We start from the raw sequence: 25666 nt of genomic DNA, 5'->3' as shown, positions 1-25666 counted from the left end.
TAGGCACATACTTACATGTATGTAGAGTCGGTAGAGCACCTACATAGGTTATGCGCTTTCTCTCCCAACAATTTGGCACGTGATTGAGGGTGGATTGTGTACCAGGTAGGTACTCATGCTACTGTATGTATCTGTGCTCTTATCTTATCTCGAGTCCAATTCTTCATCCATAAGCTAGATATCTCTGTTCCTACTGAACTGCTTTTGTTTGATGTAATTAAACAAGCTTTGCCGTACTTGGCGGTCCCTTCACTGAGGCATATTTTCTACAGGTGCTTGGTCCTCACTTCGCTGCAATGATGCTCACTTTAGTTGTCAATTTGAGGACAAAGCCCGCGGCCGCAAGCTCAATTCCCCTCTCCGACGTCACCTAAGACAACTACATAACATCATCGGTATTGGTTTCATGTAGTGTCAAACTTTTGAGGGAAGTGTACTAGCGGGTATCGACATGATAATCCAATTTAAGAATCTTAAGATGGGTACCCCGCTTAAAGCTTTTGACAAACGGGGCATCCTTCTCCTAAGGTTGTAGTTTGCGTGAACTCTATCAGAGTCGAATACCACTCTAAGATCAGGCGCCAGTAAATCACAATTCAAAATTTCAAGTTTCCTCCGGCCATCGTGAGTAAGACCGTTCTACGGTTCTGGATGTTTTCGTGAGGAGGTGAAAACATTGCATACCCCACAAATCTTACCACGCTTCAAAAAATAGTTCCAGTAGACGAAGATCATATCCTACTTGGTAACTTCTGCGCCAAGGCCGAGTGAACCCTAGTTAACTGTTAATAAACCCAACTAAGTAAGGCCTGGGATGAATTCTACTCCCATACATCGTGATTCCAGACATCCAGTACCAATCGTAAGAAGATTTTTGGGTAAGTGCAGACGATGATTTCACGCCGCTGTCCCACTTTCCCCCGGTGAGAAAAGAAAAATCCACAGGACTCCCGCCCAAGCTTGAAAGATTCCGCCGCATGCTTTGGAAGGGGGGCACAGGGCTGTAGGGCACAACGCAAGGCTTCGCTTCTTCATGTATGTATGCCGCCAAAAAGGATAAAGCATGACCCTTGGACAAATTTTTCTTGGGACATCCATCTCGCTTGAGTTCGCGGGGGTACCGCATTGATCTTTCCCCAGAAAAAACGTTTCGTTTCGGGGGCGACGACATCATGCAAGCACCTTGATATAGCCGATTTCTGTCAATCTTGAATCTATCCGCTGGGCATTAACACCAAACGAAATACATATCACTCGATCTGAAACCAAATTTTGAACAGGGTACAATGCGTGCTAGTCCCATATGCTTTTTTATTCGGATGCATTATTATTGATATCATATAGCGAAGAACCTAACTTCTAGAATCCTATATTTTGGCAAGTGTGTATTTTCGATTGTCCATCTATTCATATTTGGTAATTGCATTGCTTTAACGGATCTCGTTAAACCTCTTAACCTAAATTCCTGTTAGGCTTTCGAATCAATATACCAAATCAACTATGGACTTGCCGTGTAGTCCCAAAGCCTCGGCAAGCTATCCGTATGGCCTGTTTAAACTCATAGGCAAGGAACTACGCGTAATAACACAATCCGTCATGTGCTATCACTCGTGGTATATAGTATTAACATGAGAAATAAGGGAGGGAAACCATTATTTACGCAGCATCTTGACAACACCTTGGTAAAGACCTTGGCCGCATGATATGCACGTCTTACTCGCTGTATGCAGCATGTCTGGTTGATGGATGTCGCTCTAATTCTTTTTTTTTTTTTAGTTTGTGATCTGTAACTAGTGTTTTATCCAGTTCTGATCAGTAACCAAGTCAGATAAAAGGTCATCAACGTGAAATGTTCAAGGATAGCTGGAATGATGGGCGGTGGGGACAATCCTGATACGCTATCTGTAATTCCGTACCTTTTCGTGCTGCGTGCACTCAACGATAAGTCACTAAACATCCCTAATATCATATAATATAAATATATATTATTCCTACAGAAAAAATATTTGAGTTGCCTGTGTTGACGTCCCCTGGGTAGGAGAAAGATAGAAGATAAGGTACCAGATCCGGGCTCGCCCTGAACGGACCTATCGACTGCTTGGGGATGACTATTCCGAGTCGCTGCTTCTTGGGATTAAATCAGGGCCCGCGGATCTACCGAAAAGTTGTGTCTTCCAAAGAGCTGCGTAAGCCAGGGGTTTGGATTAAGGAATTTCTAAAAGAAATGGGCAGGGGATAAGAGAAAAAAAAAACACTAACGCGCGGCAGGAAGGATTAGGTATGAGTTACGAATCGTACCGTAAATCTTTCGTGAGCGACAATTTGTAAGTGTGTGCAGTATATACGCCGCTTGGACCAGAAGCTTCACCGGCAATTTCGACAGCCGGTGCATGTATGAATCTGTTGAGATACCTAGTACATTCTACTTGATCGCTTTTGGTGTCTTTTATCGGTAACACATGCTTTGTCGCATCGCTCAAGAATCACGAGATTTTGAATTCCCCTTATCAGTAGCCCGAAGACTTCAAGGAGCGTTAACAATGACTTTGTCTCCCAAAGATTTCAGTGTTCTCGGAGAATGTTGGGTTGGCTTTGACTAGCACCCCTGGAAGCATTGCTGCCGGGGTGCCGAAATCCCGTGCCGATAGAACCGAGTGATATTACGTGACTCAAATTACGGGAACTTTACTTTATCCCTTAAGCTACTAAAGCTGCTTGTTTCTATAAGAATGCATCGTAAAGAGTGGTTGTATCGGGATAGTGCGCACATTCGGTTATAGACACTCATTTTCTCGTAAACATTCTCTGAATAGACAACGTCTACATGTAGGTACTAGCTATAGATATGACATGGTCAAAGATTCCGTTGACCTTGACAAAGAGTCGCATATAATCCCCGACTTATATATCATTTGATTCCTGACCGGACTTGGCGCTTTAATTGTGCGTGGGGATTTAAGGAATGTCCTGAAGAACAGGGAGCTATCGACTAGAAGAGCATTAGCGATGAAATCATTATGGCTAGTGATGATAAAAGGAATTTGATAACTACATGTACGGAGATTGAGATTGAGGGTTTTTGTGTAGAGGGGACAGGGAGAGATTAAGTTTGGGTGTTGATGGCGACGATCTGCTCACCCGGAACTGCATGTACTTGGTACATGTATTTCTTACGTACGTGTATACCGAGTTCCAGCTGCGAGGCTTTGCTTCCTCTACTAAGGCCAACGGCGTAAATCATTCCCCATTTCTGGGACAGGTTCTAGGAGTGACCAGTTCTTATCTTCACGTTAGATCTGAGTATGTGATGATCGGAACAGCTCAGGGGGTCCATCACTCTTTACTTGAGCAGGGCACTACACACACCCCATAAGACAGAGGCGCTACGAGGTACATGTAGTTCTATCCACCCGCCTTAAGCTTTGGCGGTCTCTAGACTACAACACGTGAGTGTCATCACCTCCCTTGCATCTTTCAGAAGCCCGCTAAAGTTTAACTGCTGCCCAGCCCTGCCCCAGCCATAGAGGCGAGTTCGGAAGGTACCCCATCTTGTTGAGAGCGTCACCATCTAGGAGTTAGGGCTGGTCAAATGATAATCCTCATGTTCAATTTGTAAAAAAATCTCTGGACACACGCAGTAAATGGATTAACAATAGCAACAACAATCTTCGAAGAAAATGAGGGCTCGGAATAAACGAGTGATACCACATGACCAAGAAAACAAAACTGAATTTTCCTGTTCGAGATATCGACAGCAACCGCCAACTCACTAACAGCCGTGCCAAACCTCAAATCCCTACTTTTGGGTTGACATCAATAGGCTCGCAGCTTCCTGGTTACAAGCCGGTGCTTGCCAAGAAATGAACACGCCGCCTATGAAGAACAAAAGACCACCGGTGAGCAGGATATAAACACAGATATCAAGCATATTAACAATTCGATCATCTATCCATTATCTACTATATATATATAAATCCTAGTCGAAACGAAGAAAGGTACCTACACACATGCAAAAAATTAGAGGGAGTGGGTGAAGGGATAGAAAACGCTCTCGATAGATGACGCGGATAAGAAACTCCATTTTAAAGGAAGAATACTATCCAGAGCGAGACTTCAGGCTAGTAGTAGGGACTTGTGTCCCCACGACATGTGGCTGGAGCATGTTGGATTAGTGGGCGGATCATAGAGAATCACTCGTTGCTCATACTCTCCATTAGTGTGGTCCATGAGCCGGCTCGAGTCTAGCCGGACAAAAAGCTCGAGTTGGCTCGGCTCGATGGGTGTAGGACTCACAGGGCTCTAGCTTCTAGTACAGGCTTATGATACAGCTCGAGCTTGTGGTCAATGACCAGAGTTACAGGTTTTTTCCTTGCAAAGGTGGGGACATCGAAAACAGCGAGATTGGCGAAAGTGGTTTTAATAATAGCATTACCTATAACTCACCAATGTATAAAGATCATTATAAGCCCCAATTTCCAGTTCTCATCTCTCAAATACATATCTAGTTAAAAGCATGGCAATTTTGGCTCGAGCCGAAGCTTGTGTATTAACGGAAAAGTCTTGAGCCAGCTCGGCTCATGAAGGGGTAAGGCTTGCTCTTAACGAGCCAAAAGCTCGAGCTGGCTCGGCTTATGGACCACACTACTCTCCATCATTTGCCATGGATGATTTAACTAAGTGCAACATAGGCTACCTCTCTGGAGATGGAGATCGATATAGTTTAGACCCTTGGGTTCGTAGATAGAAGTATGTCTCAGATTTTACTAACCTCATCAATTTTTCAACTGAGCCAGCACCTACTTTCCAGAAACTACATATATATATATATATATATATCCCTACGCCATGGTCCATAGAGTCCCAGCACATTACAATCCTATTTCGGCGCCATTACCTAGGGGATTTAATTTCAATATGGTCTTTGAGCTTGCGGTTGATGATTGAAACTCATGTTTGAGCGTTATCCACGGATCTACATATTGATGGTTGGGGCCTCGAGGGAGATACGTGTTGTAGAAACAGGGTACTGCTGATTCTTCATTCTATATCCTATATCTTGGAATAAGGAAAATGACGTTTACTGCAAGCTCAATGATAATCAAAACAAACAGAATCTCTTGACAATTACCATGGCCTAATATATACTACTGTCCAGTGAGGGTCCTCGTGCAAAACTTAAACTACAGTTATAATAAGACGGGTATATAGGCTGTCCGATATAAAGATAAACGGTTTAAACTTGTTCGGGTTTTCTCTTTTTGGGCTCGTCAAAAGATGCGTCAATTCGGCATATAAAAAGGCCAGCGATTATTTCCTGGGAGAACATAGCCTAATGCGCATGTGCCTGCTCTATCATTTCTCCCAATATGCCCCGCCAGGCTCGAGCCCCCGAGTGAGGATACATGGATCGATACTACTGTTTAGAATAAGATATTATATTACTTTCGTAGACGCACTATAATAACTTTATTTGTTCTCGCTCCATTTGAATTTCCATTAACTATTGTATTTCCGAGGACAGTCCAAACAAGGGAATTACATTTAGTGTTTCACGTGGGTTATAAAAAGATAGTATCTCCTCAGAGCCTCCCGGTGTCTCTTTATCGTTAAGTGGCAATACGCGTACGACAAGTTATAATTTTGTTCAAAATTTAAGTGCGAATCTACCTTGAGAGCTTTTGTTTCGTTTCGCGCTTTTGTTTTTTCCAGCTCAATGAACACCGCCATCAGGAATATTTCCTGTGATGGTTGAACTCGAGCCTATCGCTAGCCTGGCCGTGGTCCATCATCTGCAGTGCGCACTTGTGTGATAAATGTAGTAAGCTGACCGATCACGCACAAAGATGAGGGAGAAAAAAAAAGGAAAGAAGATATGCAGGAACGCGCGCCTACTGGTTGGCGCAACGAGTGATTTTGGATGAGCGACAGGAGCCTTTTGACCAATGGGCAGAATTCGGCTTACTATTCTTACAAAATTTCTAGGGGATCTTCACCAGCACATATGTCCGCATATCCTAATATTATCAGGTTAGGCAAGAAGGCAGGAATTATCTACCACGATCGAGTACGCTGTCAATGTAACTCCCCAGTACGGCTTCTTCCGTTCAGGCCAACTAGGTATTAACTCCTGCGACAACTGCTACCACACTGTAACTGTATCGCGACAACCTCCTCACGCTATACCTCGCACTCCACTCTCACCAGCGCAGCACCTACCTACCAGCACTTCCACAATGTCCCCCAACCTCACCCTCTTCTCGGTAGCACACCCACCCCCGACCCGCCCTACCCGCTGCTAACCGCGCCTCCCCTCGACCTAGGTAAACGCGATCCTCCTCCTGACCAACACGGGCACTCGCCTCCTCGCCAAATACTATCACCCCCCGCACTCCCCCGCCAGCAGCGCCCCGCCCTACCCCACGCCCGCCTCCCAGGCCGCATTTGAAAAGGGCCTCGCTGAGAAGACGGTCACCGCCGGAAATGATATCATCCTCTACGACGGCCGCGTCGTCGTCTTCAAGGCCGAGGGCGACGTCGTCATCTATGTTGTTGGCGGCGCCGACGAGAATGAGCTCCTGTTATGGAATGCCCTACTGGCGCTCAGGGATACGTTGAGTATACTGCTGAGGTGTGTATTTGCTGTCTACTGTCTTGTTTCAATTGCAAGGAAGCGAGGGTTGGGGCTGACGACGTGCGGCCGGTAGGAATACGGTGGATAAGCGTACCATCTTGGAGCACTTTGATGTTGTCTCACTGGCTGTCGACGAGGTTGTCGATGATGGGGTAATATTGGAGACGGATCCGGCGACGATCGCAGCGCGGGTGACGAAGCAGCCCATGGAGGATGCGCCGAGTGTCAAGAACATTGACCTCTCGGAGCAGGGCCTTCTCAATGCGTGGGAATTTGGCAAGAGGCAGTTGGCGGATAGACTGAGGCAAGGATTGTAGAGGGGAAGAATAAGAGAATAGGAAGAATAGGAAGAAGAGGAACGAAGGGGAGTTCTTCTTGTAATTAAATATCTAAGATAACTAGCTAATAGATGATTTGGGATGATTCTGTTTCTTGGTTTTCTTTTCTTGCTGGGTGGTATTAGCAGTAGTACATACATGTAGTAGTAGCAGTAGATTCGCACACCTGTGTGCCGGGTGTAGATAGTGGGTGCTTAATACAATGTATATGTCTGTGGATAGGCACATCTCGACCAAACAAACCTACCGCGGTAGACAACACGCATTGGCCGAACAGCCGAGTGACATCCAGTGATGAATCCTTTATAGAGCTCCTAACCCCTTTACATACTCGCCGGCACCACCTAAAATAGCCACATACCCTACCAGCGATCATTTCCGCAGCAGCAAAAAAGAAAAGAAAAAATGCACAAGCTTATCAACAAAAATCACCCTACATAATAAGAAACCAGTCACTAGTGGCAGTAGACAAGCATGCCTCAGTCCCCCGCCAACTCCTTCCTCGCCCTCTTCTCATCCTCTACCGCCAACTCCAAGGCCTTTAAGGCCTCCATCAGACTACAGCTCTCCTTCTGAATATACGCCGCATGCATCAGCACCGGCAGCCTCCTTAATGTCCGGCCCGAAAATTCCGTACACTCCTCTGCGATGCGCCATAGCCTGCTCGACGCAAAGCAGGGCTGCGAGAAAAGTGTCAAGCTGGCTTCTTCGGCCGTGGCAATTTCTGTCTATCTAGACTCAGTGCACTCCTCTTTCTGAGGGGTGATATACACTACCATACCTGCTCATCAATCAGTCCGCAACGAATAAGTTCGTTGAGACACGTCCGTAGAATGGTGTAAACGGCTTGTGTTTTGGGGGCACCGACGTACTGCTTTATGTCTGCGCGGTCGAGGAAGGCAGGGTCCATAGCCTCCAGGAGGTTTGAGGTTGTGAGCACGATCACCTACCGCCATTGTCGCCCGGGTTTGGTCAGCTGCTGGTTCTGGTAGGGAAACATTTGTTTTAGAGAGCCGCCCTCACGTTATTTTTGAAACGGAGTTTGTCAAGTGCTGTCAGCAGTGCATTCACGACCCGGAGGGAGTCGGAAGGCTCGTTGCCGCTGGCGGCACCTTTTCGGGCTGAGGTGAGAGATTCGACTTCGTCTGTCCCTCCGAATATTACCTGTTAGTAACATTGACTAAATACATAGTAATAATACCAATTGCTAGCGCTGCTACATGTAGTACTGTCCACTACTAACCGCTAGCCACTAACTACTAACCTATTAGTACCACAACAAATGTATCCTCGTCCGCCAGCATTTGCAGTATTTCATCAAACATCCTGCCCACGAGCTTACCCGACTCCGAGAACCACTTTGAAAACAGGCTGTGGCTATTAATCTCCACAAGCTGGCAGTGCGAGAACCGTTTCGACAGCCGAATCGAGAGCTTCTGTGCTAACGCCCGACTTCGCAGATCAGTATTAACACATAATCATGCAAGGTACATTGAATACCCACCACAGACTCGTTTTCCCGGACCCCGGAGGCCCATGTAGCAATATCAGCCTGTTCCAAGTCACACACATAAAGTTGACCTTCTTATCCGCAAACAAAACTACCACCCACACACCAGTATATCAGCACAGCTACCCGCCTCAGCTCCCAAGAGCACTTACTAATACTTGATATAAAATGTAACAACCCTCTCCTAATATCTGGCTCAAAAACCAGATATTCCCATAGTCCATCCAAAGCCCTACTCGGCAGGACCAACACCCTCGAGCTCGGTGCCTCCTCACCGTCCTCACCACCTGTCCCACCAAGTACATCGGTCCCTTCGTGTAGCTTATAAGCGCACACGTCTAGTAGTACCTCATCAAGGTGTAGTATCTCCGCTGTCGACCCCGTAGCCTCAACTACCGTGATTATCTCCACGCTCTCCGAGATTAGTGGGGCATCTTCAAAGACTGTGATATTCTGCGCGAGGTGCAGGGAGATGAAGTTGGCGTTGAGCCATTCGTGGACGTAACGAATAATAGAGTCAGGGCGAATTGAGGCCTGCGGGAGGAGGCGGACTTCGAGGTGGAGTGTGGGGATACAGGGAACGCAAGGATTGTTGCTCTTCGAGGAGAGGAGTGGGATGGTCGGGCATATTGCATGGACGGGTAGATCTGTGATCCTTGGAGTAGAGGGGACTACATTTGGCTCTGCGGGTGGTGAGGGCAGGGAACTGTAGAGTGCGTCTGCGGGGGGAGAGAAATTTCCGTCCATCTGGATAGCGGATGATGGATGGGTATACTGATAAAGAGTGGGCTGATAAACAGTGGGCTGATCTCGAAGGTCTCGAGATGAGTATTATGTTCCGGAAAGCTGGAATCATGCTCACACGTGGCCAGTACCTGGGAATTCACCCACTCTAACTTCTAAAGCTTATTTGGAGGCATCTGCTGCTGCTCGGGCCCGTAGATCCCCATAAGATCGTCGCACTGCTGGTTATTCTAGCGAGTGATTTTTAATGATCGGGAAATATCACTTAGATGATTTGGTTTAAGTGCTCCCTTCGCTTTCTACAAGGCACACTGCTATGGGGATTGCCTTTGTTTTGGCCTCGAGCTCTACTTCTCGCATCTCCTCTAGTAAAGCTCGGCTTGAGCTCTTGGGGGAGGCTAGGGTTACCTACACTACATGCATATGATGTAGGTTCAGAAGTTTACTCCCCTACATGTACCTACTAATCTACCAGAATAAGTCACGCTAGTAACGCACTAGTTTAATAAGAAACTACACGCAGTAGCAATTTGAGCTTAATCCTAATACTAATAATACAAACAAACACTGACGAGTGATTACGGATTAACAAATACATTTTTTTCACAGTGAAGAAACAGAGAAACAGAGAAAAGAAAGAAAGACACAAACACAGACATAGACACACAGAAATAGACACCATATTAACCAAGAGAAAAAAAGCACCTATACGCCCCAGACCCTACACCTTAAATCAAGAAGACGGAGGGGGAAAAAGAAAGAGAGGAAAGGAAGAAAGGAGTGAAGGAATGAAGAAAGGAAAGAAGGAAATAAGAGATAGCTGACTCTACTTGCAGGTTCAAAATCTAGGTTCTTAACATGAATACCAAATTCCAAATCGAAATTTACCGACAATTCCAAATTCCCAGCGCCAGTCCCACACGTGCACTACCACCTACCTTTATTTAGAAGTTCATCAACTTCAACCTCTTCTCAAATGGGCTCGTAACATGCTCCTCCTCCAAATCCTCCCATCTACCCCTCCTCTTCTTCCTTACCAGCAACTCCGGCGCTACGCTCGTCTCCTGCCTATCTCCCAACTCTTCGAAAATCCTCCCACCACTCCTCCAACACGCAATCACACTCAGAGCCTTACTCCCACCCTTCTCGAATGGGTTCTTTCCCTCTCTAATCATCCTATTGACAATCTCCACAAACCCGTGGGCAGTTGCAACTTCCAACTGCTGATACCCACCACGCTCCCCACTCACATCCTCCTCGCACCTTATTGCTAAAATAACGTCCTCGCGCCCATACATGACGGCCTTCTGCTCAGCCGTTAAATTATTATTCTTCTCGACCGCCCGTAGATCAGCGCCTCGGACCCTCAATACCCTAACTACCTCAGCACGCCCTGCCTCCACCGCGCAGAAGATCGGCGTCTCACGATCAGCGTTGCGCGCATTGATTTTTGCGCCGGCTTCTAGCAGCACCTCACACATACGCTGGTCCTCGCGTTTCGCGGCTATGTGCAGTGGAGTCTCGCCCTTCTTGTCGGGGGTGTCTAGCAGCGCCAGACACTCGTCGTAGCAGAGGATGTGGCGCATGCAATCTGGGGAACCTTTCTCCGCGGCATGGTGAAGAAGGGTTCTGTCTAGAGGAAGACGTAGCGGCAGCGCCGTAGGAAGCAGCCAGAATGGGAGAGCTGTCGCGGTAAGGAGAAGAGAGAAGAGGTCGCTTGCATCGAGATAAGTGGCGATCATGGTCAGGAGCTCGATGGGGAGTTCCAGAAGAGGAGAGATGGAATCTGATGAGCTCGAAGATGGGGCCTCAAACTCGGGCTCGGGGGTGGCATTTGTGAATTCTAGGAGTAACGGGTCTGAAGAGTGGTGGTGGTATGTTCGATACATAGTAGTTGATTGAAAGGTAAGTTTGGTCTGGGTTTGGATTATGAAGGCTGACTAGCTAGCTAGATGATAGAATTTATGAGGATCGGGGGTTCAAAAACAAGGTAAGTGGGAGCACGCTGAATACGATCGATAGAGATTCCCACATAGAGGTTATATAGAGGGGTTAAATACCAAATTATTGTGTTTAGTGTGCGCACTTGAGCTCAATTAATGACACGACCACACCACGTGTCTCATCCATCGGCCGGAAGAAAAAAATACATGTAGGCAAGTAAAATTTTCTAAGCTCCTCGAGTCTACTCCACTTTATTATCATGGAAAAGGAAGTAAACTGAGAGTGAATGAAAGAATCTCACATCGTTCTGTGACGTCGTTGATTCGATAAATCACAGCTACGCAGAAATTGCTCTACATGCGCAGAAGTCTGTTACTGGTAACTAAGCGGCGCGTTGAGAGCTTTTACCCTAGTTAAATTTCCCCCTTCCTGGCTATGGGATGCAACTGAAACGTTTGGGGCAACAACTGAATGAGGGAAATGTGTGTAACCCGTGCGGCGTGCGGGGGCCGGGAGAGCGCGCAATGGTCTCTATCTATCGCTCAAATTGTTTTACAACAACTCTGGCCGGGGGGTCAGCTTTATGAACTAGCCTTGGAAACATCGTGGCGATTTGTGGGGAGTACCGATCACTGATCAGAGCTAGTATGCGAGTGATAGTGTGTGTATTGATGATCAGCTCTGCAAGATTTCTGTGCTTCGAAACAAAGGTCTAGGAACACCACGAGTCATAAGACAGTCATTGGAGGTCGGCTACTTCATGTAGATACATGTACCTACAACACAGTGGTCGAGTTGTAAGCCAGTAATATCACTATATTGAGGTTCTCTATGCACACAACATCTCGCTGTCAATATCAGAATATTTCCACCATGGCCGGCGCTAGATACCTCGAATTGATAAGATAATTATAATAAAGTATCTACCGGCACTCTACTGCCGGTACTTGAATATACTACTGCACTCTCTCTAGATACCGGCCCAAGTCCAACCCTGGTACCATGATTCCACCCATACTCCCGAGTTTTAGTTTGCAATTGACCTCTCTTTACGTACTATTTGTATAATTGTGTGCGCATTGAATATCATAGTGGCATGCCCGCCGGACAAGGCTATCAGCCCTATACCGAGGACTAGTAAATGTGCATGCCTACCCCTACAATCATGTAGGGTAAAGTGACATACCTACTCTATACAGCACATATAGGTAGCTCGGAGTACGAGTGCGCACAAAACCTAGATATGCACATTGGGCGTGTCCGAAATTAAACAAACACTTAATCACGTGATTGTATGCAGCGGCTCTGGTAATCGGTAAGAACCTAAAGGTATGACATGAACCCTCCCCTGCACTCGCAGACCGAGCACCCCAGAATCTCGCTAAGGAATTTACTCCGGATTTTGACACTTGAGATATGTAGAGTACGCTTCTGTACGTACATACTGGTACTTACATGCTCCACTGCTCTGTGAACCCATCCTTCGAGCAAACTGCTATAGCAACCAAACAAGCAACAAGCATCGTCGTCGCCTTCTCTTTCCCACCACACACAAGGCAACAACACTCCAACAGGCATTAATCCTGTTTGCCGCCAGTTGCACCTTGTGGGTATTTACGATCTGAATATCACGCAGCTGAGCTCCTCCTAGAACCCTCTCTTCCTCCCCCATTGTTCCATGTCGTCTTCAGAGACCATCTTCTCCTATATCAGCTCCCTCTATTCATACCTGAAAGGAGCAATCGTGGCTTCCACTGGTCTCGCCGTGCTCCTCTCGGCATTATTGTACTTTAAGCAATCGTACGTCATCGCACGGCCGACTAGCAACCCCCCCCCCCCCCCCCCGCCCCAAATCCCCCCACTGAAGCTAACAAATACACCGATAGAGAGCTCATATATCCCAGATCAGTACCTGCTGGCGCACGAACAAACGTGCCGACTCCCCAAGAATTTGGCATCGATGACTGGGAGACAGTGGAGCTCAAGACGCCGGATCGCGAGATGTTAAGCAACTTTCTCTTGCGCACCTCGAAGAGGCCGCAGCTGGGTGTTACTGTGCGGCCCTACTACATGCGCTTATCGTGATTATGGCGGGTTGTTGACGGGTGTTATCGCAGGTGCTCTTCATGCATGGAAATGCTGGCAATATTGTAGGTTTTAGCCAGCTCCCCACGACTTCTCCCGTGTCACTGAGGCTGACATTGAACAGGGCCACAGACTACCAATAGCCCGTGTGTTTAGTGAGCAAATGGGGTGCCATATCTTCATTTTGTCCTACCGAGGGTAAGTTCTGTCGATCTTCGCCTTCTTATAAATAAGGCTCCCGTATTCACTGCGCGCGAACCTCACCTAGATATGGGCACTCTACCGGTCGTCCTTCTGAGAAGGGTCTGATGATAGATGCCCAAACAGCCCTCAATTACTTACTTACTGACCCCTCCACCGCCGGAACTTCGATCTTCATCTACGGACAGTCCCTCGGTGGGGCCCTCGCTATTCAACTAGTCGCAAAGAATCAAGACAAGGTCGCTGGTCTTATTCTCGAGAATACTTTCCGTTCAATCCGGACGCTTATTCCAACTGTTTTCCCTCCCGCGAGGTATCTGGCGAGGCTGTGCCATCAGATTTGGCCCAGCGAGGCCACACTTCCAGCAATCAAAGGAGTGCCGGTTCTGTTCCTCAGCGGCTTGAAAGACGAACTTGTTCCGTATGTTTCCGCTTGGTGATTGTTTCGTTTCATCCGATCCGAGCTTCTACAGGGTGTTTTGATTGGAAGCTTGATGAAACATGCTGACACGAGACAGACCATCTCACATGAAAACCCTGTACAACGTGTGCACATCCACCAAACTCTGGCGCGAATTCCCCGAAGGGACACATAACGACACCTGTGCGGAAGAAAACTACTTCGATTACATCCATGATTTTATCAGCGACATTAAATCCGGCCATTCTATGGATGAAATAAAGCCCGCATCAGATGATGTCAAAAAGATCTAATCTAAGACCTGCATAATGACTTCCTGATTATGCGCAAAAAAATTGAATCGTTAGCTTCCACGGTATTCACGGCGCTATTGGAGACACGGCGATCGTATGCATTGCACTTATCCTTGGTATATACCGACTGCTGGCAGAATTTCTATTTTCCCTTCATCTGTCGACAGCTCTTTTCTTTCTTCACCCTGTATTTTTATACCCTTCTAATCGTGCTACATCGTTTCGTAATGTAGATATCTTCCTTTGAAAGTGGGGGGATGATTAGAACTGATAGATAATCGAATGGTTGGTACACTCATCTGAACTTTGTGCGCAATTGATTTATAGAGGTTTTGACAGGGATTAGTATCCTAGCGTAGATCAGCCTTTGTGATTCAATTCCAACCCCTAGGTTGCACCTTGTTATTGTTGTATGTACTGACGTGTAAAGAGACGACGAAGTGCACATGTACAATGCACCCCTTTCTAGGAGATAATAAGCTAACGGAGCGATCCGGTATCAGGTTGAATGCAATCGTAGGGCTCTCATAGCCCATCACTCGAGTAGTTCCAGTGGCAAGAGCACACGTACATAATTCTCTGCGGGTAGCCTTCCGGTGGGTGGGAACGGCGTCTTAAGGTACCATATGACTTGCAATTGATAGCGATGCTGACTATATAGTGGGCAATTGCATAGTCCGTGGAATATTATATTGGACCTGATGGAGGGAAAAGGCGGAAGAAGAAGTACTTTGAGTGAAAGTGGAAGCGGGGGTGGTTGCGGTTGCGGTTGCGGTTGCGGTTGTGATGAATCGCTTTAACCTATGCGACGTTTGACCAAGCGAAATTTTCTTCGGGAGGCTGTGTAATCATCTCTTCACGAGTCGGGTAGCTTGAAAAACCAACACCGTGGGCCAGGTGAGCTGAGTCTGTGGACTGAGTTAACTATTGCTTGGCGGATCGATCTAGTTGATAATTCTTTTTGGAAGTTGATATTTCTATCTAGGTCAGATGAAATCGAGCTCTTTCTCGAATAATGCTATCAAGTCATAACATATCACTCGTCGTCATGGGTCCTTTTCTTTTTGAGGGCTGGATTGGCGTGCAAGAGATGTAATTGATGCGGATACTGAGTTTCCCACGAGTTGGGTGGGACTTAGGGACGCTGAAGGATTGTTTTTTCCAGGCTTTATGGCCCACAAATTGGATGATCCATTTTTCTAATGCTTTATCACAAAGGTCTGATTGATTCCTCCATGATGTTCCACAATACTGTCTCGAAGCTCTTCGATGGACAACCCCTGCTTAGTTGGGGCATCTGATACGTTTTCTGACCAATATTAGCGCGGACGCACTTCGACATCGTATATCATGCTATCTTAAGCATCATAGGTAGGTGGACGTCAGCGGTCAACTACCAAAAACTTCTCACAGGGTAAATGCACGTTTGTTAGTGTCCTTAAATAGGCTGTATCAACACCCTTGGTGGGTATTAAAGGAATTTCTACACAGGCCGGTATCGTACGGTTAACATATGAATGAACGTCCCATGATCATATATATGATCCATCAAACCTATTACTAGTATCATCTTAGAGATTCTTTATCCGGATCTACCAGATTTCAAAACAAACTAAACTGTCAGCAGGAAAGTTTGCTCCACCCATAATTCTCAAAAAAAAGCATCTCGTATGCCCCTAGCTTATACTGGACAATTGGGCACAATTGCTTGGGATATCATTCGTGTAAGTTTCTGCGGGCTGTAAGACATCTGAGAGATTAGAATATATTGTGATAAATCGTGATATGCCACCATTAGGATGGCTCTCCCAAAACTTGTTTTGGATATCAGAGGGGCTGTATATGTATGTGTGCGTGGAGGGTAGTTTCCTGCGAGAACACGTTATCAACATCAAAATCCATAGCCAGCACCAGTACCAGCGCAAGCGCCAGCCTTAGATTCTCTATATCATTTCCTCGGACCCATCTCATAATCATATCTCCACTGGATCCTCGTAAAGTACACCCTAAAGGGAGGAGAAGCAGTACGTAGGACGTAGATCATGATGGAATTAACTAAGACAAATCTGCACATCCACAGTACTGCGCACCGGGGGTATGGCGGCTATTGGGCCAATATACAGGGGCCTAGTTGGCTTCTAACCTGTAGACCGGATTTTACGTGTAGTTCTGAGCCTTGTGTTGTACTGACGTGTGATGATAAAGTGCACATAAATTAAGAACATGTCCTCTCATACAAGCGATCGGAACGATCCGGTTGTGATGCCTCGCCTTATGATTTACACTTGAGGAAGCGAACCTTACATTCTTAGGAGACTTATAACCATATTGACACTTTGCTATCGAGTCGGGTGGCTTCGCGCAACTACTAAACTATAGGAAGGCTGCGGATTTGGGAGCTGTGTTGGAAGTTATGGACGCCATTGTACGACTAGCTACTACATGTGAACTAATACTCAGAGTAATATGTCCTCGGAGAATTGAAATTTGGTATTGATGTCTCCCTCAGAAGAATTTAAGGTCAATTTAGTCATGAAATATCACTCGATTCCATAAAGCGTTAAACGTTGATATGTGGATTTCGAATATAGAAGGGTACGTCTGTATGTAATTACTGTGTTTTCAGTACTATTAGCAGTGCAAAAGCCGTGTTTGGCATCTGATCCGGTATATGCAGGGCAGTATATCGTACTGTGGTCAATAATCCTGTCTCTCTGTATTTCATGCATACTACCACGTAGTTACAAGTCCCTATATGGTAGTAGGAATATCTTTTGTAGTAGGTTAACATATTGGCTACATGTATCCGTGTTTGAAGGTGTATCTATCTAGCTAGACATATATATACCTCGCGGAGCTGAGGGTCAAATAAAACCGGCCGTTCATTATGGGCGACCAAGCTGTTCGCTGCATGTAATGATTTTCTCCCTTGTTCATATATCGATATTCGAGAATTATCTGGACACCAGGTAGCTATTAAAGACTAAACCATAGCCAGTACTCTTTATATAAAGCTGGATGTCTTGCGAACCCGCCTTGAGTGTTTCGTTATTACATGTAGTCAAATTACATAGTCTTGTATCGAGACAATATTCATATGGTATCACTCGACACCGGTACTTACCGACGCTCTACCAAAGTCATGAAGTAGCAAGTTTGGGGTCTCTAATTTATATCAGTGTAAGAAATGCGTTAGTTAGTACTATTAGTTATTCCGCTCTAGCCTATCTATCTAAGGATGTCGACTACCTAGGAATGCTTTACTATTACGGGTGGTCTTTTGAATTTTACCACTGCCCTGAGATCTGTCTATAAATCACGCCGATGGAAACGATGTGGCGTCCATTATCTTTGATATTAGGCCATTATTACGACGCTGCTGCTCGGGAAACGCTTTTTCAAGGCTACCTTGCCCACGTATTGAATTCCAATCCCCCAGAGACTGGGAGCTTCACCCTCGGTCATGCTTGACTAGCCTGCCTTAAATTCTCTAGAAGAAAGTTCACAACACCACGCTCAAAAGGCGTTTGAAATTTAGAGTTGCCTAACAAAGCTGGCTTTTCTACTTTCAACCAAAGTTAATTGTAAGTATCTCTGTGGAATGACTGCATCTAGTGCCCTTGACACATGGTCATATGATGAACACTGATCATTGATTACGAGCTCCACCCTAGATATCTCTTCCCAGAAGCATTCCCACCTTGGCAAGCAGCTACCCATTCAACTTCTTAAGAGAGGTGTGACAAGACAGAACTAGATCACTTTTTGTGAGACGATATGAGGCCAAAGACTAATCTGCAGAACAGTTTCATTCTTGGTTCATGAATCCACAAGGCGGCAGGACTTGAGGGAGAAGACTTTTTGATATAGCTACTTGTACGAAGCTCATTTAATTAATAAACCCACAGGAGCAGCCAGCGGTTGTAAAAACACGCTGGTCTTTCAGTAATTGAAATGAAAACACATTCTAAGAAAGCTAGGACACTTTACTGTAGGCTCCACCGTACCTTCCTAGATGCGTGCGGTATAGTGATCCAAGTCTGTCAGCTTCTGGGCAAAAACTGACCTCTGAGGGATTAGGAAACGTGCATATTGACATGTTAATGCCTATTATATGATTTCGAGACAAAAAACTAGTCCCCTTTGGCTGGTACTTATATTAAATGCTAGGAATAGGTCTTTCAACAATTACTCTTCAAACTACTACAGGTACGAAAGGCTAGTAGGATTTGTTACGTGTGGACCCTATGGAAATGCAAAATCTAGAAAACCAGAGTTGCGCTATTCATACTCTAATATATGTCTGAGCACGTGCACTGAGCGCACTGTGGCCGTTATTTCGTTTGCTCGTGGGTGCGTTATGTTTCAATGAGCTGTCACACGGCACAAAAGATATCGGCCTGTTTTTTTTTTTTAATCAGCTGGATACCAGTTACTGGGGCCAGTGTTTTCTTCAATTGTTTGGAGCTACTGGAAGGACTATGTGACGAGTTCTATATTGATATCACTGCTCTGGGGTCATGAATGGGGTAATTGAGCAAGCACCCGACCCGGAATGTCGAAAGCTAAGAGCTAAGCAGATTCGATAGTTTAGGATTCAGCTGACTTACCTGGAAAATAATATTAATGGCTGCGTGTAGAAATTGAAAATACGGAACAATCTCGACAGAGCTAATTATAAAGGCAAGGCCAGAACCAAAAATTAACGACAAGAACCAAACTTTTATTAAACTCTAACATATAATGTGTTATACAGGCTAGACATAGACCGATATAATAGTCTGGTCTGTCATTATGGGGGGGTTGAAAAGGGCTATTGTTCGTGGGGCAGAATGTGAATGGGCTTTTCAGGGAATCTCAAAACAATCACCACCCCTACACAGCGGCAGCCTTCGCAGTGACAGCCTTCGCAGCAGTCGCAGTCAAACCTCTAGCAACTGTAGGCGAGCGGACCATAGTTCCTGCGAATGACATCTCGAACTAATCAAACACACAACTGTCAGCAGCAACACCTCTTGACACACAAATAAAAAAAGAGGCTAGATAAATGGCAACCTCTTTGATAGCCTCTGGGGGCGGGAACACAACGTTTGCTGCCGTGAGACCCTTGATGTGTAGAACGGCCGTGGGGGCGTGGGCGCGGAAGAGGGGAGTTGAAATTGTTGCGGCGGTGCGTACGGAGAGAGATTTCCAGACGAGCATTTTGTATGATTTCTTTTGTTGGCGAGGTGCTTATTTGTGAGGTGCTTATTTGTGAGGTGTTTGTTTGTGAGGTTTACTTATGATAGTGGTGTAGATAGCGAGTGTTGCCGTCCGTAATGAATATGTTGATTGATACTAGACGAGAAGGAGTGGTAGTGGTGGTAGTGGGAGGAGAGCGGGACGGGAGACAGGGAAAGCTAAGAACACATTATGGTATTTGTAGTTTACCGATTTTTCAAGTGGGGGCTTTAGGGTAGAAGAAAAATACTATTTTCATCAACGTTAGCGAATCCCAAAGACCAGTCCAGTCCCTAAAGAGTTTCAAGATTCCATGTCCCAAATGAGTAAGGTTATATATGATGTCAATGATCCAAATGCAACATTTTCCCAAACCTAGTCTAACCAGATCCAAATATCCATGCTGCCGCGCAACCGCAACCGCAAACTATTATTTCCACACACGCACAGCACATATTAACGTACAAGTTCCGCCCTTAAACCCCCAACCCCAAACTTTGAAAAAAAGAAACGCCTCCTTTAATTGTTTCCCTCTCCCTCCCCGCCGGAAAAAGAAAAAAAAAAGAATAGTAGTAATACTGACTAAGTAGTAGATATAAGGCAGTGACAGCAGCAGCAGAAATGGCAGCGGCAGTAATGTACGGCCGGATACTCCTTAGTAAAGAATAGAAAAAAAAATGAAGAAAAAACTCCACAGATGATAAAGGAGGAAGAAAGCCTAAGATACAGATACAAGCAAGCCATCCCAACGAATAAGATAAGATATAAAGAAAAAAAACCGTTAGAAACAGAAATACCCCCCTCCCCCCACAACAGAAGCCGATACCTATTTTTTTTCCCCAAATTGTTGTAACCACAGCCTATCTTTCCTGCTGATCTACACAAGGTTAAAAAGAAATCCCCCTCTCCTCCCGTGCCGTATAATTAAATCTCAAATACCACTGATACTAAAGATCATTTTGGTAAATGTAGAAGGAGTATATATTGTTTAGAGAAACATCAAATCTCTTCACTAAGCAACACTAACTGCTACCATTAGTCCCTGTTACAAAGAAGAAGAAGCAAAAGATAAAAAAGTTTAAAATCAAGGGTTTCTAGATTGCACCAACCTCCTCTGTTTCTTAACCGGGGGTTCCCCCTCCCTCCTTCTGCCGCCTCGGCCCCTGCCCCCTCCGCGGCCACGACTAGGCGTGGTAGCGTGAGGGTCTATCTCCATACTGTCCTCAAGCCCCGCACCCTTCATTGTGTCGGCACGCCGTCTTTTCCCGCCGGTCTTGACGGCTGATTGCGGCGCTGTAGCAGGTGTTGGCATAACTTCATCCCCTGAATCCCCATCATGCCCAGCCTTCTTACGGCCACCACGACCCCTTGGTTTCTTCTCGCCTTCGCCTTCTTGGAGGAATACTTGGGGCTGGTATTTCCGGAGCCAACAGTACACACTCATTGGGTTACGGGGGTCAGACTCCGTCTTTGATGACGGCGATGTTTCAAGGTTTGTTGGTATCTCGCCGCCCAGGTTCTCGTCAATGTTATAGTAGAAGGCCTCCTCCTCCTCCAGGGACATGAGGAACGGCGACGGGTCACGCAGATACGGCGGGGTCTGTCCAGGCGCCGGGTAAATATCGGCCAATGAGATGGGCTTCCTCGGTGGCGTCTGCGGAGGCGGGTGTTCTGCGTTGTCAAGGTCCTCCATGGTCTCATCGACTGGTTCCTGCTTCACTCCCGCCGCGGCCGCAGTTGCAGCAGCCGCGGAGTCGATGGCCTCCTGTTTAGCCTGCTCGACCGCCTCCTTGCGCTCGCGGTCGGCGTCCGCTTTCATCTGGTCGCGAACGTACCGAGGGGGTGTTCCGGGAATCCCGCGCTTGTAGTTTGTCTCCCGGATCTCCTCCAGGTAGGCCTCGCGGTCGTCGTCGTCATCCATGTCGTCGTCCTCGTTGTCTGAATCCCGGTCGCGGCGGTTGCGGGCGTTGAAGCCCCCTTCGTTGTCAGAGTCGGACGAGGTCGAGGACGTATCCGCATCCATAGCTTCCACCTTCGCTTGCAGGGCCCCATTGACAGGGGGGTCGAGAAGAAGTGCCTCCTCGTCCGCGATCTCATCCTGCGGGATTGTGGCAAGTAGCGTAGGCGAGAGGAAGCGAGTTGGCGTCGGACACGACGGTGAGCCGAGGTTGAAGCGGCGCTCTTTGGGGATGTGGGTCGAGGAGTTGAGGTCAACGAGGAGGTCGAGAAGGCGACTGGAGGAGTGAGTGGATTGGTCAGTACGGAACCACAATACGGGAAGGGGGGCAGAGGGGGGCAGAATTGGGAGTGCAAACGTGTTTTCCTCCAATATTCGTCGTACAGCTGCTTTCGCGGTCTGTTCTTGCTTGAAGAGCTTGTCGGAGTCTTTCATGGACTCGTGGAATTTGATGCGGAGCTTGCGGTATTTCTTCCTGTAGTCATGATGGCAGCACTGTCAGCGCACGTAGCGAGGGAGAGGCCATTGTTTCCCAAGAGTGCTGTACTTGTATGATTTATAGTGAGCTCTGTCACCTCCACCGGAGGTGCCATGTTCTGCAGACATTGCTGGTAAGGGCAGGAGGTTTGGTTAATGCCGAGGGAGCGAGAGTTTGATCGTGGTGAGGGAAAGAAAGGGATGGTGTTTACTAGGTGAGGGTGGTGAGAGATAAAGGTACGAAACAGGGGATGGTGGAGGTGAGACGAATGGAAAGAGGGGGCAAGGTGGGTTTAGGTCATAGGCAGGCGATGCCGTCGTGCGTTTCCTCTCTCCCGACTGTTGTTACTATTGATTGTTCTCACGACACGCCAAGCCACCCAGCGCGCCCTAGTTCTATTCAGCATGCGGTACCTTGACGTTGCTGTGTGGCTGACGGTTGTCACACAGCCACATATCCACCAAGCCACGGTTACTCAGAGCCACACTTCACGAGCCTCACCACTAGGGCCAAAACCCTCTCCTCCCCACACTTGCGAAAGACGACTGCTTCTCCCCCAATAGGCTTAGACCGACCCGCAACCACACATCCGAAATCCCAACACCACACCTTCACAATTCGTGATATCGACAGAATTTACCGACACGCCAACTGACTACGCAGCAATCCTTCACGACAATCCCCATCAAACACCCCCTGAAAATTAGCCGACAATGACGAAAGGAACTTCGTGAGTTTTTTTTTCCCTCCATATCTCACCCCGCCCAGTTTTGGCCCGAGAAGGGGGAACTGCTGCTGGTAGAATTTTTTTTGTCTGGGAGATATGGTGGGCTAATTGGACGTCATCTACATACAGCTCGTTCGGAAAGCGCCACGTTAGTTCAACCCCTCCCCCACCCCCCGAAATGCCCCCCCTCTACGGTCCGAGGAAGCTCTGGCTACAGCAGTAGCGGAGCAGAGCAGCGAGCAGAGAGAGAGTTGGAAACATGAAAAGATGGGAAGAAGACGGATATTGACGAGCTCCTTGGAAACCTACAGAACAAGTCGCACACTATGTGCCGTCGCTGTGGCCGCCGCTCTTTCCACATCCAGAAGCACACTTGCTCCAGCTGTGCCTACCCCGCCGCTAAGACCAGGAAGTGTACGTCGTCTCGACCGTTCCGCAGCCACCAGCTCATCATGATATGAGGGGCAGAGCAGAGAGAGAAACAGGAAAACTAACAGAAGGCAGACAACTGGTCCGAGAAGGCCAAGAGGAGAAAGACCACCGGCACCGGCCGCATGAGGTACCTCAAGACCGTCAACAGGAAGTTCAGCAACGGCTTCCAGCAGGGCGCTCCCAAGGGTGCCCGTGGCCCCATCGCAAACACCGTCACCGTCGAATAAACGAAAAAAGCCAAAATAAAAACACCCAGGGGGCATTTTTCTTTTTCTTCCGGTCTTTTTTTTTTTTCGTGGTTTCGGTTGTTGGTTGGAAGGGGGGATTGTGTAAAAAAAGTTTACCAAATAAACGGAAATACTGCAATCACGCCACCACAAAAATCAAAAAAAGTTGGGGGGTTATATCTTCGTTTTTTTTTCCTGGCAGGGCTTCTTGTAGTGTAGAGGGGTGGGGTTTGGGATTTGTCTTGCGCTTGTGTGTGTTGCTTGTATATGGGCAGCTATCTGTTGTTTTTTCTCGCGCCAGTGTTCAATCGGAGTTCTTTTTTTATCCTGGGAAGAATTGGCGACTTGGTTTGGCATGTGCGGGAAGGTTCAAGGGGCTTCATCTACAGCTGTTACGTACGCTACTACGGCCGGGTTTTTGTCGACATACCCGGAATAATCAATCCACCTAATTTCTCGATTCTCTAGTGTTTCTAGCTGTTCCGCGATTGTCGATAACTCTAGAGCCACGATTGATTTCCCATGACTGACCAAAGAGGAATGATCGGCACTGCAGTGATCATGAATATGAGCTCTTTAACCTTGTTTTGAAGCCAGCTATTGCTCGATAATAGTGACTTAAATCCGAGACCCTTTGTCTTCTGCCCGTGTTTCTGATATTCGAGCTCCGCCCAATGCCTCTCTACAATAGCTATTGCTCGATAGTAGTGACATGACACTAATCCGAGACTTCTTGTGCTAAATGTATCCACCATAGCGGCGCTATATGTGTCCAATCGAACCTTATTTATCGGAGCTCTGCTCAATACTCTACCATAGCTATCGCTCGATAATAATGATATAAAACCTGAAAATTCTTGTATTCTCTACTATATTCTCTTATTTGTGTCTAATTGAACCTTATGGCTTCTGCCCGTGTTTCTGGTGCTCGAGCTCCGCAAAATCCCTTCCCACCATAGCTGTTCAATTGAACCTTAAGTCTTCTGCCCATGTTTCTGATGCTCGAGCTCTGCCCAGCGCCTTTCTACCATAGCTAGAGTAACACTCGATAACAATGCTATATCCACTACCAATTTTCCCTATTCATGTCCAATATGCAATTGAACCTTACGCCTATACCAATATCCCGTCTAATAAGTCCGTTTAAAGCCTCATATTTCGGCATTAAAATACAATTAGTACTTTTTACTATCTTCCTACCTAAACCGGTACCTCATCTAATCCAATACAACGACTCTTAGCTGTATCTCATCGCTCATCTATAGCCCGAACAGATGGAGAGGTACGGCATTTCCTGTGGTTTACAATTCGGCCTTAGTTAGCCCTATTATTACAATAACCATAGTCGCACTAAGCTCCATTGAGCTTCTACACCCCCTTGAGACCTTGAGGCTGAGGGTTCATTGGTAGAAGGTAATACCAAAATATCAGAATAAATAATGCAATATCAATGTCTCACCTACTACATATGGTACCAAATCAGGCCTCGTATCTTAAATTGGGGTTGGGATGGATACGAGTTTGTACTCAGTGTTGCTACATTTCTCGACATTTTCGGCAATTCCAAGTCTATCATATCACTTTTAAAGTAGCCAGGTTCTCAGACATAACCCACCCTATTGGAACTCAATTTCACAGCGCGCTCATTCATAATCCACAACAAGCACCACATATGATTAAAAGTTAAGTCATATTCCTAAACTAACTATAACCCAGCACTCTCCACACCTCCAGCACCCTCTACGCAGCCGGAGCCGGCGGCGCCGGCGCAGTACTCGACGCCGCCTTATTCATGCTCGGGATAAACAGCGGCAAGTAACTCTGTCCGCACCGTACCCATTAGCCACCTCTCTCTCACTTCCCACCATACCCCGGTGGATCAATAAGGGGATGGGAAACATACCATTGCCAAAGCCATAACACTCATGCCGACACTAAAGTACGCGGGCTGCTTCCCGCTCGCGACCTGGCCGGGCGTCTCACTGAGCCAGCCCTGGATGGCGAACACGACGGCCGTCCAGCCGATCATCTTGTTGCGCGTGAACATTGCGGCCATGGGCAGGGTGGAGCCGATTGTGCCTGGTGGCGGGAGCGGTTAGTTATGTGTAGGCGGGTTTGGGGGGGGGGGGGAGGGAGTGGTACTGGCGATGTCATTTTCTTCGGCTTTGGCCTCGGTGGGGACGTAGGGGATTACTGAGGGGTGAAGTTAGTATACTGTATAGTGGCCTGTAGAGAGAGTGTGGGGATAGGCGTACTGAGGTCCGCGCGGCGCTGGTCTTTGAGTGTTTTGGACATGTTTGCAGGCGTGAGTGGGTGGGTTTGATGCTGTGGTATATCGCAGTGGAGTGGTGAAGTGAAGTGAAGCTCAGCAGGATCACTGCTTTTGGGCGCAGAACAGAGTGTTAACAAGTCAACCCTGGATAAACCCGGGGAGGCCACCTGGGACGTTTCGCCCTGC

General features: G+C 47.0%; 8 protein-coding genes across 8 annotated transcripts; 3 read left to right on the top strand and 5 right to left on the bottom strand.

The window, feature by feature from the left end:
* Positions 1-6233: 6233 nt before the first annotated feature.
* On the top strand, positions 6234-6948 carry H6S33_010634 (uncharacterized protein; the record flags this gene model as incomplete). The annotated part of the gene is made up of 3 exons (XM_044841975.1): positions 6234-6260; positions 6321-6628; positions 6705-6948. 3 exons carry the CDS (start codon positions 6234-6236, stop codon positions 6946-6948), a joined length of 579 nt encoding a protein of 192 aa, XP_044696564.1.
* A 500-nt stretch (positions 6949-7448) lies between these two features.
* H6S33_010633 (uncharacterized protein) lies at positions 7449-9226 on the bottom strand (the record flags this gene model as incomplete). Its single annotated transcript, XM_044841974.1, has 6 exons — positions 7449-7697; positions 7751-7915; positions 7993-8114; positions 8234-8410; positions 8481-8570; positions 8632-9226. The coding sequence occupies 6 exons, from the start codon at positions 9224-9226 to the stop codon at positions 7449-7451; spliced, it is 1398 nt and encodes a 465-aa protein (XP_044696563.1).
* Positions 9227-10167: 941 nt separating this feature from the next.
* Positions 10168-11112, bottom strand: H6S33_010632 (uncharacterized protein; the record flags this gene model as incomplete). The annotated part of the gene is made up of 1 exon (XM_044841973.1): positions 10168-11112. One exon carries the CDS (start codon positions 11110-11112, stop codon positions 10168-10170), a length of 945 nt encoding a protein of 314 aa, XP_044696562.1.
* A 1733-nt stretch (positions 11113-12845) lies between these two features.
* Positions 12846-14167, top strand: H6S33_010631 (uncharacterized protein; the record flags this gene model as incomplete). The annotated part of the gene is made up of 6 exons (XM_044841972.1): positions 12846-12967; positions 13054-13222; positions 13285-13317; positions 13377-13450; positions 13521-13874; positions 13972-14167. 6 exons carry the CDS (start codon positions 12846-12848, stop codon positions 14165-14167), a joined length of 948 nt encoding a protein of 315 aa, XP_044696561.1.
* Positions 14168-19042: 4875 nt separating this feature from the next.
* On the bottom strand, positions 19043-19369 carry H6S33_010630 (uncharacterized protein; the record flags this gene model as incomplete). The annotated part of the gene is made up of 2 exons (XM_044841971.1): positions 19043-19147; positions 19223-19369. 2 exons carry the CDS (start codon positions 19367-19369, stop codon positions 19043-19045), a joined length of 252 nt encoding a protein of 83 aa, XP_044696560.1.
* A 1017-nt stretch (positions 19370-20386) lies between these two features.
* On the bottom strand, positions 20387-21950 carry H6S33_010629 (uncharacterized protein; the record flags this gene model as incomplete). The annotated part of the gene is made up of 4 exons (XM_044841970.1): positions 20387-20399; positions 20497-21621; positions 21703-21819; positions 21892-21950. 4 exons carry the CDS (start codon positions 21948-21950, stop codon positions 20387-20389), a joined length of 1314 nt encoding a protein of 437 aa, XP_044696559.1.
* An 866-nt stretch (positions 21951-22816) lies between these two features.
* On the top strand, positions 22817-23208 carry H6S33_010628 (uncharacterized protein; the record flags this gene model as incomplete). Its single annotated transcript, XM_044841969.1, has 2 exons — positions 22817-22963; positions 23050-23208. 2 exons carry the CDS (start codon positions 22817-22819, stop codon positions 23206-23208), a joined length of 306 nt encoding a protein of 101 aa, XP_044696558.1.
* A 1740-nt stretch (positions 23209-24948) lies between these two features.
* H6S33_010627 (uncharacterized protein) lies at positions 24949-25503 on the bottom strand (the record flags this gene model as incomplete). Its single annotated transcript, XM_044842580.1, has 4 exons — positions 24949-25029; positions 25112-25287; positions 25351-25401; positions 25464-25503. The coding sequence occupies 4 exons, from the start codon at positions 25501-25503 to the stop codon at positions 24949-24951; spliced, it is 348 nt and encodes a 115-aa protein (XP_044696557.1).
* Positions 25504-25666: the final 163 nt, after the last annotated feature.

Source organism: Morchella sextelata (assembly GCF_020137385.1).
Source record: "Morchella sextelata strain SCLS chromosome Unknown scls_5, whole genome shotgun sequence".
NCBI lineage: Eukaryota > Fungi > Ascomycota > Pezizomycetes > Pezizales > Morchellaceae > Morchella > Morchella sextelata.
Note: the sequence above shows the minus strand (reverse complement) of the source record. Positions and strands in the feature narration are given on the sequence as shown.